At 56.5% G+C, this 14,235-nt stretch overlaps 1 protein-coding gene across 19 annotated transcripts in view; it reads left to right on the top strand.

The window, feature by feature from the left end:
* OBSCN (obscurin, cytoskeletal calmodulin and titin-interacting RhoGEF) overlaps positions 1 to 14,235 on the top strand; it is a 147,209-nt gene that overhangs the window by 70,038 nt on the left and 62,936 nt on the right. For 8 of the 19 annotated variants that reach the window (XM_070518009.1, XM_070518014.1, XM_070518012.1 and 5 more), the window contains 13 exons: positions 2,002 to 2,265; positions 2,804 to 3,067; positions 3,616 to 3,879; positions 4,231 to 4,494; positions 5,034 to 5,297; positions 5,844 to 6,107; positions 9,289 to 9,552; positions 10,092 to 10,355; positions 10,902 to 11,165; positions 11,517 to 11,780; positions 12,321 to 12,584; positions 12,937 to 13,200; positions 13,740 to 14,003. In XM_070518009.1, the coding sequence (XP_070374110.1) occupies positions 2,002 to 2,265; positions 2,804 to 3,067; positions 3,616 to 3,879; positions 4,231 to 4,494; positions 5,034 to 5,297; positions 5,844 to 6,107; positions 9,289 to 9,552; positions 10,092 to 10,355; positions 10,902 to 11,165; positions 11,517 to 11,780; positions 12,321 to 12,584; positions 12,937 to 13,200; positions 13,740 to 14,003 (3,432 nt within the window). The remainder of the gene's footprint in view (positions 1 to 2,001; positions 2,266 to 2,803; positions 3,068 to 3,615; positions 3,880 to 4,230; positions 4,495 to 5,033; positions 5,298 to 5,843; positions 6,108 to 9,288; positions 9,553 to 10,091; positions 10,356 to 10,901; positions 11,166 to 11,516; positions 11,781 to 12,320; positions 12,585 to 12,936; positions 13,201 to 13,739; positions 14,004 to 14,235) is intronic. The other 11 variants (XM_070518015.1, XM_070518002.1, XM_070518017.1 and 8 more) reach the window with 8 other exon arrangements.

Genomic DNA, 14,235 nt, shown 5'->3' with positions numbered 1-14,235 from the left:
TGTGTGTGGAACGTGAGGTGTGAGGTGAGGGTCTGTGTGTGGATAGAGCTTGGCTGTGGAAGCAGAGAAAGGAGGGTCAGAGAAGGCCATGAGGAGGGGACCCAGAGCCAGAAAAGGCATATGCATGTCCGCCTGGGACGGGGGTTCATGCCTGTTGTCCGTGGCTGCATCGATTGGCTCTCAGCACCATCCATGGGAGACAGTCTCTTGGGCTGGGGCTAGGATGTGGGATGAGAGGGCACAGGCCAGTGGGGGTGGTGCATGGTCAGCTGGAGCAGGAGGGCTGGCCACAGGCTAGGGGCTTGCAAGGCCACGTCCTATGAGGGGCAGACAGCCGATGGCGTCCCGTGAATAGGGGGAGGTGGGAGCCTCCTTTGTAGTGGAGTAGCCACCATGTGGGGCTCTCTCGTGGCCCATCATGAGTGTCCTGGCTTCCCTCCCTCGATCACCCCTCCTTGCATCCCTGCCTGGAGAACCACGCTCTGAGTTACTCTCCTGGCATGTGCCGCCGCACCCCCAAGGCAGGTACCTGTGTTGCCAGCATCATGTCTGTGGCCCATTTCTTGTCTGCAAGCTTCAGAGTCTGATGGTCTGTGTGTCCGTCTGACCTTCCCCAGCCCTAGCCACCCAATTCACAAAAGTTCTGAGGCCTGAGCAGGCCACTTGAGAGGCCACATCCACACTGTGCTGTGAGCTGAGCAAGGTGCCCTGTGCTACGGTGGAAGGGGCTGGAGACTCGCAGACATGGGGAGTCAGGATAAGGCCTGGCTATGGTGTGGCTGGTGGCCTGGTCAGCTCCCCATGCCTGGGGTCCTGGTCCTCAGTAGCCATTCTGAGGGCCTAGTCACTTACTATGGGGGAAGCAGACGAGACAGAGGTGGGATGAGGCTGCCTGCCACGTCCTGGAGGGTCTCAGCAGCAGCATTGGTGAAGGGGCATGGAGGCGGGCGTGTCTCAGAGAAAGCAGAGGAAAGGACAGCTCTTCAGGTGCACAGGGGCCTCATGTCCTGACCTCTGGTGGGTCCCACTCACACAACAAGGACGGTCAGAGAAGAAAAGGATTCTGGAGGCTGGGCAGGGCCATCACGTGCACAAATGTTCAGACCTTTGGGGAGAGGCCAGGCCACCATGCCGCCTCGACTGCATGGACGGAGCACAGCATCCCCAGTATGGAGGCAGCAGGCCCTCTAGCTGGTCAGACCCACCAAGAGACTGTGGAGGATGTAGGCTTGGAGGCCCATCGCATGATCTGAGCAGCTTCCACCCCGGGAAGTGCTGCCAATGGCCCAGGAGCAGAGGACCCAAGTTGACCAGCTACAGTTGGCCCAAGAGAGCTGCTTGCAGAAGTGTGCAGCTCCTAAGGACACCTGCTCAAGTGTGACTGGCCAGGAGAAGGGCAGCTCCTGCTTCCCTCCTGGCTGGGATGTTCTTTGCTCTGGTCAGCCCTGGTCAGTCCCAGGCTCTGGCCTCAGGAGCAGCAGGAATTGACGAGATGGGGGCACTGGTGCAAACTCATGGGAGAGTTTAAGCAGCCTTTTTGGTGTCTCCTTCCCCAGCTGTACTTGTCATGATCACAAAATCACCAAGAAATAGGGAGCCGCAGAGAGGGCCACAGCCACGGTCTGGTGTGAGCTGGACAGTCAGGCATGTGTAGGGTGGGGAAGGGGCCTGGGCCCTCAAATCTAGCATCAGATGCAGTCTGATGAAGGACTGGTCATTGTCTCTGTCCATCCTGTGACCACTGTGGTCATTTCCATGAGGACCCTGACCTGAGGTCCTCAATGAGGATCCCAGCATCTCCACCTCCTCACTGGACTCCACCCAGATGAACCTGGCCCAGTCTATCCTTACCCCCACGGTTCTGCTTACCCACTCGTGTGTCCAGGCTTTTATTCCCTGTTTGCTCCAGAGTGTGAATGTTTCATTGTCCAGTGTCCATGTCCAGACCCCCAAATTCTCCAGTGAGTCTAATGTTCTCTGTGTCCCTCTGACCATCCCCAGCCCTGCCTGCCAAGTTCACCAAGGGTCTGAGAAAGGAAGAGGCCACAGAGGGGGCCACGGCCACACTGCGCTGTGAGCTGAGCAAGGCGGCCCCCGTGGAGTGGAGAAAGGGCTCTGACACCCTCAGAGCTGGGGACAGAGTCACCCTGAGACAGGACGGGGCCATGTGTGAGCTGGAGATCCATGGCCTGGCCATGGCGGATGCCGGGGAGTACTCATGTATGTGCGGACAGGAGAGGACCTCGGCCACGCTGACCGTCAAGGGTAAGACCGTGTGTTGTGGGGCCAAGCTGTGTTTTGGCGTCCAATTATTCACTTCATGACATCCATCAGAATTCATTCCATGTTCTCTCCCATCTCAGTGTCCCCCTCTTCCCGTAACTCCACACAGTCCCTTCTGCCTCCTGGGCAGTTGTACAAACCATGAGAAGCCAGCATCGGGGCCACTTCCCACCCCTCATGTCCCACTGGTGGGGTCCTGTTGGAGTCTGTGTACTTTCCTCTGTCCTGTCGTGTCCTGCCTCTAGAGTTCTCCAGAGAATCTGATGTTCTCTGTGTGTTTCTGACACTCCCAACCCTGCCCGCCGGATTCATACACAGCATGAGGCCTGAGGGGCCACGGAATGGACCACGCCATACTGTGCACATACTGGCCGAGGGAACGCACACCCCACAGTCTGTCCTTGGCACCCCCAACACATGGCTTGTGTGCCCATGGGTTTCTGTCATCTCTGTGCTGTCCATGTCCTGTGTCTTCCACGTGTTCAGAACATAATTGTTACCATGTTGTTCTTGCCCTCAGCCCTGCCCGCCAAGTTCACCAAGGGTCTGAGGAAGGAAGAGGCCACAGAGGGGGCCACGGCCACACTGCGCTGTGAGCTGAGCAAGGCAGTCCCCGTGGAGTGGAGGAAGGGCTCTGACACCCTCAGAGCTGGGGACAGAGTCAGCCTGAGACAAGACGGGGCCGTATGTGAGCTGGAGATCCGTGGCCTAGCCCTGACAGACGCCGGGGAGTACTCGTGCGTGTGCGGGCAGGAGAGGACCTCGGCCACGCTGACCATCAGGGGTAAAGACCGTGTTTGGCCAAGCCAAGCTGTGTTTCGGCGTCCAGTTATTGAGTTCATGACATCTGTCTGCGTTCCCTTCCATGTTCTCTCCCATCTCAGTGTCACTTTCTCCCCACAACTCCCTGGAATTCCTTCCACTTTCTTGTTGTGTGAACCACAGGAAACTGGAATCTAAGCCACTTCCCACCCCTTGTGGCACTGCTGGTTGTGTCCTGTTGTCCTGTTGGGTTCTGTGTCTTTTCCTCTGTCCCGTCATGTCCTGTCTCTGAACAATCTCCAGAGAATATCGTGTTCTCCGTGTTGTTCCAAACCTCACCATCTCCTCCCATCAGTTTCATACAAAGCATGAGGCCTGAGGAGGCCATGAAAGGGGCCACAGCCACACTCCACAGGCTGGGCTGAGCGAAGCCACAGCCCACAGCATGTGCTCAGTACACCCAGCATGTGGCCTGTGTGCCCACGGGTTTCTGTCATCTCTGTACTGTCCATGCCCTGTCTCATTGGTGTGCTCAGCAAGTGTGATAGCCCATGTCTTTCTGGCCCCCAGCCCTGCCTGCCAAGTTCACCAAGGGTCTGAGGAAGGAAGAGGCCACAGAGGGGGCCACAGCCACACTGCGCTGTGAGCTGAGCAAGGCGGCCCCCGTGGAGTGGAGGAAGGGCTCTGAGACCCTCAGAGCTGGGGACAGAGTCAGCCTGAGGCAGGACGGGGCCGTGTGTGAGCTGGAGATCCGTGGCCTGGCTGTGGCAGATGCTGGGGAGTACTCGTGTGTGTGCGGGAAGGAGAGGACGTCGGCCACGCTGACCGTCAGGGGTAAAGATCACGTGTGCCCACATGGACCAGTGGCTCGGCATCTGCACGTTTCCACTATGTGTCTACCTTTTCCCATGTCAGGCTCTGTGGGCGTCTGTGTCTCTCCATGTGGGGTCCCTGGGTCTCTCCCAGCTCACATCTCCCCCTACAATCTGTGTCCCGATGTTCGTGTCCCGTCCTTTGTGTCCTCTGTTCCTCTCCTTCCATTTGCCTCCCTCACCATCTGTGCCTCTGTTCACTCATTCATGCCGTGACCCTTGGCAGTTTGTGTGGTTGTTGTGGGTGTCCCTGTCCTGGACACAGAGTCCCCCATAGAGTGAGATGTTCTCCCTGACTTCATGGCCATTGCAGCCCTGCCTGCCAAGTTCACCAAGGGTCTGAGGAATGAGGAGGCCACAGAGGAGGCCACGGCCACACTGCGCTGTGAGCTGAGCAAGGCGGCCCCTGTGGAGTGGAGGAAGGGCTCTGAGACCCTCAGAACCGGTGACAGAGTCAGCCTGAGGCAGGACGGGGTCTTGTGTGAGCTGGAGATCCGTGGCCTAGCCATGGTGGACGCCGGGGAGTACTCATGCGTGTGTGGGCAGGAGAGGACCTCGGCCACAGTGACCGTCAGGGGTAAGACCGTGTGTAGTGGGGCCAAGCTGTGTTTTGATGTCCAATTATTGACTTCATGACATCCATCAGAATTCATTCCATGTTCTCTCCCATCTCAGTGTCCCCCTCTTCCCGTAACTCCACAGGATGCCTTCTGCCTCCTGGGCAGTTGTGGAAACCATGAGAAGCCAGCATCTAGGCCACTTCCCACCCCTCGTGTCCCCACTGGTTGGGTCCTGTTGGAGTCTGTGTGCTTTCCTCTGTCCTGTCGTGTCCTGCCTCTAGAGTTCTCCAGAGAATCTGATGTTCTCTGTGTGTTTCTGACCTTCCCAACCCTGCCCACCAGATTCATACACAGCATGAGGCCTGAGGGGCCATGGAATGGACCACGCCATACTGTGCATATACTGTCCGAGGGAAGCTACGGGCCACAGTGTGTGCTCGGCACCCCCAACACATGGCTTGTGTGCCCATGGGTTTCTGTCATCTCTGTGCTGTCCATGTCCTGTGTCTTCCATGTGTTCAGAACATGATTGTTACCATATTGTTCTTGCTCTCAGCCCTGCCTGCCAAGTTCACCAAGGGTCTGAGGAAGGAAGAGGCCACAGAGGGGGCCACGGCCACACTGCGCTGTGAGCTAAGCAAAGCGGCCCCCGTGGAGTGGAGGAAGGGGCCCGAGACCCTCAGAGCTGGGGACAGAGTCAGCCTGAGACAGGACGGGGCTGTGTGTGAGCTGGAGATCCGTGGCCTGGCCTTGGCGGACGCCGGGGAGTACTCGTGTGTGTGCGGGCAGGAGAGGACCTCGGCCACGCTGACCGTCAGGGGTAAAGACTGTGTGTGGCCGGGCAAAGCTTTGTTTTGGCATCCAACTATTGACTTCATGACGTCTGTCTGTATTCGTTCCATGTTCTCTCCCATCTCACTGTCACTTTCTTCCCACAACTCCCTGGAATTCCTTCCACTTTCTTGTTGTGTGAACCACAGGAAACTGGAATCTAAGCCACTCCCACCCCTTGTGGCACTGCTGGTTGTGTCCTGTTGTCCTGTTGGGTTCTGTGTCTTTTCCTCTGTCCCGTCATGTCCTGTCTCTGAACAATCTCCAGAGAATATCGTGTTCTCCGTGTTGTTCCAAACCTCCCCATCTCCTCCCATCAGTTTCATACAAAGCATGAGGCCGAAGGAGGCCATGAAAGGAGCCACAGCCACACTCCACAGGCTGGGCTGAGCGAAGCCACAGCCCACAGCATGTGCTCAGTACACCCAGCACGTGGCCTGTGTGCCCACGGGTTTCTGTCATCTCTGTACTGTCCATGCACTGTCTCATTGGTGTGCTCAGCAAGTGTGATAGCCCATGTCTTTCTGGCCCCCAGCCCTGCCCGCCAAGTTCACCAAGGGTCTGAGGAAGGAGGAAGCCATGGAAGGGGCCACAGCCACACTGCGCTGTGAGCTGAGCAAGGCGGCCCCTGTGGAGTGGAGGAAGGGCTCTGAGACCCTCAGAACTGGGGACAGAGTCAGCCTGAGGCAGGACGGGGCCGTGTGTGAGCTGGAGATCCATGGCCTGGCCGTGGTGGATGCTGGGGAGTACTCATGCGTGTGCGGGCAGGAGAGGACCTCGGCCACACTCATTGTCAGGGGTAACGACCATCTTTGGGCACCTGAATGACTTTGCTATTCGTTCTGTGTTCTCCTCTTGTCTCTTGGTGTTACTGTTTCTCAGGGCACACTCACCATCTCTCTGATCCATCCCACAAACACACAATGAGAATATACTAGTTGACCCTGTCTAGGCCCTGGGGATACAGACCCCGAGGGGAGGTGGTGCAGGGACCTGCAGGGAGGCACCAGCAGACAGGCATCAGGGTCCATGAGAGCTGCCTGGGGCCACTGGCCTGCATGTGGCCGAGCCTGCAGAGATGTGTAGGCTGTGGGCCCCAGGCATGGAATTGGGGGCTTGCCTGTCATTTGACAGACATTCCCAGGAGGACTGAGGTGGAGCATTGAGGGGTTCAGGGAAGAAGTAGCCAGACAGGCCAGGCCCTCTGTGTCTGGTGGCAGCATTCGACCCACCCTTGAGGTTTTGCAGAAACGCCCTCAGCTGGGGATGTGTAACAAATACCAGACAGTGACTTAACAGCCATTTATAGTCTCCCAGTTCTGGAGGCTGAAAGTCCGAGATCAAAGTGTCTGCTGGGCTGCTTCCTCCTGAAGCCTCTCTCCTTGGTGTGTACACGGATGTCTTCTCCCTGTGTCCTCATCTCCTCTTATCGCCTCTTCTTATAAGGACACCAGTCCTGATAACCTTATTTTCCTTAGTTATCTCTGTAAAGACCTTATTTCCAAACAAGTTTACATTCTGAGATCCTGGGGGTTAGGACTTCAACATACGAATTTCAGTCTGTAAGTCTCTGCCCTCTTGCCCCCCCAGAATGCGTGTCCTCACGTGCAGCGCACATTCATCCCATCCCCAAAGCCCAAATGTCCTAACCCATTCCAGTGCCAACTCTAAGTCCAAAGCGCGATCTAAATATCGTCTAAATCGTGGTGAGAGTCGAGGTGCAATTCGTCCTGAGGCGGAATTCCTCTCCAGCCGTGAACCTGCGAAAGCAGACAAGTTATGCACTTCCAAAGCACCAGAGTGGGACAGGTGTAGGAGAGAGATTTCCATTCCAAATGAATAAATACGAGAGAAGAAAGAGGCCTCTGGTGCCATGGAAGCCCAGCACGGGTGGACAAATTCTGTTCGACTTTAATCCTGGAGAAGGATCCTTTGGCTCGATGCTCTGTCCTCGGGCCCCACCTGAGTGGTGGCCTTGCCCCCTTGGCCCTGGGGAGAGGTGGCATGGCCCTCTGAGCCTATGGATGCAATGGCAGCTCTGCCAACCTTGGAATTGCCTTTGGAGTCATTTTTCCCCATCCTTGAAGGATAACGTGTGTTCACAGCCAGATAGCTCTGTTGGCCCATCGTGGAGAAATCCCAGGACTCTGACAGCTTCCATTGTTTCATCCCTTCTCTGTCCTATTCAGGCATGGTTGGCAGCATTTCTGCTGGTATAAAATTCTCAAAAGCCTTGTTGGTCTCCCATGAAGTCCACAGGAGTCCAAGCCATGAGGCAAGAGGGCCCTCCACGCATCCTTCCTGGATCATCCCATCTCTATCCCCGGCTTCTGCTGAGAGGGCTGGTTGGATCCAGGGCTCATGTTCATCATCTGTTATGCAAATGATATTCCAGCCGCACCCTTGGTGTTCTCTATGGAACGTGGTTTCTCACTTTTTGCTATTTGGATAGACTAAAAATTTTCTCAATTTTCAATTTCTGGTTTCTTTTTGCTTAGCAATTCCTCCTTCAACTTCTCTCTCTCCTCTCTTGTTGTACTATAAGCAGCAAGGAGAAGGCAGGCTGCTCCCTCAGCACTTTGCCTAGATGTCTCCTTGGCTAAATGTCCACATTCACTCACAAGTTCTAACTTCCACAAAACCCTAGGCACAACTCAGCAAGTACTTCACTGAGGACTTTTATAAAAGGATCACCTTTCTTTCAGTTTCCAATAACAGGTTCCTCATTTCCATCTGAGCCCTCACCAGAAGCACCTTTAATGTCCACATTTCTACAGATAATCTCTTCAAGGCAACCTTGATTTGTCTAACACGCCCCTCAAAACTCTTCCAGCTTCTACCCATTACCCAGTTTCAATGCCACCCCCGTGATTTTAGGTATTTGTCACAGCAGCACCCCAACTCCTCGGACCAAAATCTGAATGGCTTAACAACGTAACTGTGGCTTAAACATCAAAAATTTATTTCTTCCCAGTCTGGAGGCTGGAAGTCCAAGATCTGGGTATCAGCAGGGCTGGTTCCTCCTGAGGCCTCTCCTTGGCATGTGGACAGCCCTCCGTCTTTCCCCTGTGTCCTCACATGGTTGTCCCCCTGCAGGTGTCATGATCTCCTCTTCTCATAGGGACACCAGTCATGTGGGATCAGGGCCCACTCCAGTGACCTCATTTTGCCTTAATCACTTCTGTAAAGACCCCATCTCCAAATACAGCCCCATTTTGAGGTCCTGGAGGTTAGGACCCCAACAGGGAAATTTTAAGGGAATGTGGTTCAGCCCATGACAGGGTGTAACCAGTGTGGGCCCTGTTCAGCTGTAACTTGTGAAGCTCACACTCTGCCTGGAGTCGGGATGAAGAAGAGGCTGGCAGGTCAGCAGACCAGAGGAGGTTAGGAGGCCACGACTGGAGTCCACTGGGGTCTGAGGGATCAGAGACAGGAAGTGGGGGTGCAGTGGAATCAGGACAGGAACGTGTGATTTGGAGGTGGTGGAGCCTGGCATGGGTGGGGATGGCATGCATTAAGCCCAGATGTGTCCAGGTGCAGGTGGTGCTGGACGGACGCGCTGCTTGAGATGGGCAGCACGTAGTTAGGGTGACAAGGGGGCTGTGGATGTCATGACCAGAAGGTGTGTCCCAGGGGGTCTTCCTGGGAAAGGTGTCCATTGCATTGTTGCATGAGAGGGTGGTGAGCTAGGGGAGCCCGGCTGGGAGCTTGGGGTGCAGGAGAGGTCAGCACTTGGCCCATATGAAAGGTCACGGGTGGGACAGGATGCCCTTTAAGAAGACAAGAAGCTGGATGGAGCCAGTGCCCCGCCACCCTGCACCTTTGCAGGCAGGACACAGGAGGACCTTACTGTCATGCACACACTGTCTTGCCTCCTCCCACGCGTCCACCCTGCCTGCTTTTGTTTCTACCTTGTGTTCACATGGTGGCCCCAGTCCCCCAGAAGAGCTGATGGCTTCTGTCCATCTGACCCTCCGCAGCCCTGCCCGCTAAGTTCATCCAAGATCTGAAGACTAAAGAGGCCACAGAGGGGTCCACGGCCATTCTGCGCTGTGAGCTGAGCAAGGTGGCCCCCGTGGAGTGGAGGAAGGGGCCTGAGACCCTGAAAGCGGGGGACAGAGTCATCCTGAAGCAAGATGGGGCCGTGTGTGAGCTGGAAATCCATGGCCTGGCTGTGGCAGACACTGGGGACTACTCGTGCATATGCGGGCAGGAGAGGACCTCGGCCACGCTGACCGTCAGGGGTAAAGACCATGTGTGGCTGGGCCAAGCTGTGTCTTGGCATCTAATTATTGACTTTGTGACATCTGTCAGCATTCATTCCATGTTCTCTCCCATCTCAGTGTCCCCCTGTTCCCGTAACTCCACACAGTCCCTTCTGCCTCCTGGGCAGTTGTACAAACCATGAGAAGCCAGCATCGGGGCCACTTCCCACCCCTCATGTCCCACTGGTGGGGTCCTGTTGGAGTCTGTGTGCTTTCCTCTGTCCTGTCGTGTCCTGCCTCTAGAGTTCTCCAGAGAATCTGATGTTCTCTGTGTGTTTCTGATCCTCGCAACCCTGCCCACCAGATTCATACACAGCATGAGGCCTGAGGGGCCACGGAATGGACCACACCATACTGTGCACATACTGGCCGAGGGAAGCCACAGCCCACAGCGTGTGCTTGGGACCCCCAGCACGTGGCCTCTATCCCCTTGGGTTTCTGTCATCTCTGTGCTGTCCATGTCCTGTGTCTTCCACGTGTTCAGAACATGATTGTTACCATGTCGCTCTTGCTCTCAGCCCTGCCTGCCAAGTTCACCAAGGGTCTGAGGAAGGAAGAGGCCATAGAGGGGGCCACGGCCACACTGCGCTGTGAGCTGAGCAAGGCGGCCCCCGTGGAGTGGAGGAAGGGGCCAGAGACCCTCAGAGCCGGGGACAGAGTCAGCCTGAGGCAGGACGGGGCCATGTGTGAGCTGGAGATCAGTGGCCTGGCCTTGGCGGACACCGGGGAGTACTCGTGCGTGTGCGGGCAGGAGAGGACCTCGGCCACGCTGACCGTCAGGGGTAAAGACTGTGTGTGGCCGGGCAAAGCTGTTTTTCGGCGTCCAGTTATTGAGTTCGTGACATCTGTCTGCGTTCCTTCCATGTTCTCTCCCATCTCAGTGTCACTTTCTTCCCACAACTCTCTGGAATTCCTTCCACTTTCTTGTTGTGTGAACCACAGGAACTGGAATCTAAGCCACTTCCCACCCCTTGTGGCACTGCTGGTTGTGTCCTGTTGTCCTGTTGGGTTCTGTGTCTTTTCCTCTGTCCCGTCATGTCCTGTCTCTGAACAATCTCCAGAGAATATCGTGTTCTCCGTGTTGTTCCAAACCTCCCCATCTCCTCCCATCAGTTTCATACAAAGCATGAGGCCGAAGGAGGCCATGAAAGGAGCCACAGCCACACTCCACAGGCTGGGCTGAGCGAAGCCACAGCCCACAGCATGTGCTCAGTACACCCAGCACGTGGCCTGTGTGCCCATGGGTTTCTGTCATCTCTGTGCTGTCCATGCCCTGTCTCATTGGTGTGCTCAGCAAGTGTGATAGCCCATGTCTTTCTGGCCCCCAGCCCTGCCCGCCAAGTTCACCAAGGGTCTGAGGAAGGAGGAAGCCATAGAAGGGGCCACAGCCACACTGCGCTGTGAGCTGAGCAAGGCGGCCCCCGTGGAGTGGAGGAAGGGCTCTGAGACCCTCAGAGCTGGGGACAGAGTCAGCCTGAGGCAGGACGGGGCCGTGTGTGAGCTGGAGATCCGTGGCCTGGCCGTGGCGGATGCTGGGGAGTACTCGTGTGTGTGCGGGAAGGAGAGGACCTCGGCCACGCTGACCATCATGGGTAAAGATCACGTGTGCCCACATGGACCAGTGGCTCGGTGTCTGCACCTTTCCACCATGTGTCTACCTTTTCCAGTGTCGGACTCTGTGGGTGTCTGTGTCTCTCCATGTGGGGTCCCTGGGTCTCTCCCAGCTCACATCTCCCCCTACAATCTGTGTCCCGATGTTCGTGTCCCGTCCTTTGTGTCCTCTGTTCCTCTCCTTCCATTTGCCTCCCTCACCATCTGTGCCTCTGTTCACTCATTCATGCCGTGACCCTTGGCAGTTTGTGTGGTTGTTGTGGGTGTCCCTGTCCTGGACACAGAGTCCCCCATAGAGTGAGATGTTCTCCCTGACTTCGTGGCCATTGCAGCCCTGCCTGCCAAGTTCACCAAGGGTCTGAGGAATGAGGAGGCCACAGAGGGGGCCACGGCCACACTGCGCTGTGAGCTGAGCAAGGCGGCCCCTGTGGAGTGGAGGAAGGGCTCTGAGACCCTCAGAACCGGTGACAGAGTCAGCCTGAGGCAGGACGGGGTCTTGTGTGAGCTGGAGATCCGTGGCCTAGCCGTGGTGGACGCCGGGGAGTACTCATGCGTGTGTGGGCAGGAGAGGACCTCGGCCACACTGACCGTCAGGGGTAAGACCATGTGTAGTGGGGCCAAGCTGTGTTTTGGCATCCAATTCTTGACTTCATGACATCCATCAGCATTCATTCCATGTTCTCTCCCATCTCAGTGTCCCCCTCTTCCCGTAACTCCACTGGATCCCTTCTGCCTTTTGGGCCATTGTACAAACCATGGGAAGCCAGCATCTAGGCCACTTCCCACCCCTCATGTCCCCACTGGTTGGGTCCTGTTGGAGTCTGTGTGCTTTCCTCTGTCCTGTCATGTCGTGCATCTAGTGTTCTCAAGCGAGTCTGATGTTCTCTGTGTGTTTCTGACCTTCCCAACCCTGCCCACCAGATTCATACACAGCATGAGGCCTGAGGGGCCACGGAATGGACCACGCCATACTGTGCACATACTGGCCGAGGGAAGCCACAGCCCACAGCGTGTGCTTGGCATACCCAGTGTGTCACGTGTGTCCCCAAGGGTTTTCTGTCTTCTCTATGCTGTCCATGTCCTGTATATTCCACATGTTTAGAACGTGATTATTACCATGTCGTTCTTGCTCTCAGCCCTGCCTGCCAAGTTCACCAAGGGTCTGAGGAAGGAGGAGGCCATGGAAGGGGCCACGGCCACACTGCGCTGTGAGCTGAGCAAGGCGGCCCCCGTGGAGTGGAGGAAGGGGCCCGAGACCCTCAGAGCTGGGGACAGAATCAGCCTGAGGCAGGACGGGGCCGTGTGTGAGCTGGAGATCTGTGGCCTGGCCGTGGCAGACACCGGGGAGTACTCATGCGTGTGCGGGCAGGAGAGGACCTCGGCCACGCTGACCGTCAGGGGTAAAGACCACATGTACCCACATGGACCAGAGGCTCGGCGTCTACATGTTTCCACCATGTGTCTCTACCTTTTCCCATGTTGGGTTCTGTGTGCATCTGTTTCTCTCCATGTGGGGTCCCTGGGTCTCTCCCAGCTCACATCTCCCCTTCCGATCTGTGTCCCGATGTTCATGTCCAGCCCTTGTGTCCTCTGTTCCTCTCCTTCCATTTGCCTCCCTCACCATCTGTGCCTCTGTTCACTCATTCATGCCGTGACCCTTGGCAGTTTGTGTGGTTGTTGTGGGTGTCCTTGTCCTGGACACAGAGTCCCCCAGAGAGTGAGATGTTCTCCCTGACTTCATGGCCATTGCAGCCCTGCCTGCCAAGTTCACCAAGGGTCTGAGGAAGGAAGAGGCCACAGAGGAGGCCACGGCCACACTGCGCTGTGAGCTGAGCAAGGTGGCCCCCGTGGAGTGGAGGAAGGGCTCTGAGACCCTCAGAACCGGTGACAGAGTCGCCTTGAAGCAAGACGGGGTTGTATGTGAGCTGGAGATCTGTGGCCTGGCCTTGGTGGATGCTGGAGAGTACTCCTGCGTGTGCGGACAGGAGAGGACCTCAGCCACGCTGACCGTCAAGGGTAAAGACCATGTGTGGCTGGGCCAAGCTGTGTCTTGGCATCTAATTATTGACTTTGTGACATCCATCAGCATTCATTCCATGTTCTCTCCCATCTCAGTGTCCCCCTCTTTCCATAACTCCACAGGATCCCTTCTGCCTTCTGGGCAGTTGTGGAAACCATGAGAAGCCAGCATCGGGGCCACTTCCCACCCCTCATGTCCCACTGGTGGGGTCCTGTTGGAGTCTGTGTACTTTCCTCTGTCCTGTCGTGTCCTGCCTCTAGAGTTCTCCAGAGAATCTGATGTTCTCTGTGTGTTTCTGACCTTCCCAACCCTGCCCACCAGATTCATACACAGCATGAGGCCTGAGGGGCCACGGAGTGAACCACGCCATACTGTGCACATACTGGCTGAAGGAAGTTATAGCCCAAGGCGTGTGCTCAGCACACCCAGCACGTGGCCTCTGTCCCCTTAGGTTTCTGTCATCTCTGTGCTGTCCATGTCCTGTCTCATTGGTGTGCTCAGAAAGTGTGATAGTCCATGTCGCTCTTGCTCTCAGCCCTGCCCGCCAAGTTCACCAAGGGTCTGAGGAAGGAAGAGGCCAAGGAGGGCACCACGGCCACACTGCGCTGTGAGCTGAGCAAGGCGGCCCCCGTGGAGTGGAAGAAGGGGCCCGAGACCCTCAGAGCTGGAGACAGAGTCACCCTGAGACAGGATGGGGCCGTGTGTGAACTGGAGATCCGTGGCCTGGCCGTGGCAGACGCCGGGGAGTACTCCTGCGTGTGCGGGCAGGAGAGGACCTCGGCCATGCTGACCGTCAGGGGTAAAGACCTGTGTGGCGGAGCCAAGCTGTGTTTTGGTGTCCAATTATTGAGTTCGTGACATCCATCAGCGTTCATTCCATGTTCTCTCCCATTTCAGTGTCCCCCTCTTCCCGTAACTCCACAGGATCCCTTCTGCCTCCTGGGCAGTTGTACAAACCGTGGGAAGCCAGCATCTAGGCCACTTCCCACCCCTCATGTTCCCACTGTTGGGTCCTGTTGGAGTCTGTGTGC

The sequence above is a fragment of the Equus asinus genome, chromosome 9 (genome assembly GCF_041296235.1).
Source record: "Equus asinus isolate D_3611 breed Donkey chromosome 9, EquAss-T2T_v2, whole genome shotgun sequence".
NCBI classification, from domain to species: domain Eukaryota; kingdom Metazoa; phylum Chordata; class Mammalia; order Perissodactyla; family Equidae; genus Equus; species Equus asinus.
This window is presented reverse-complemented; position numbering and strand designations above follow the sequence as displayed.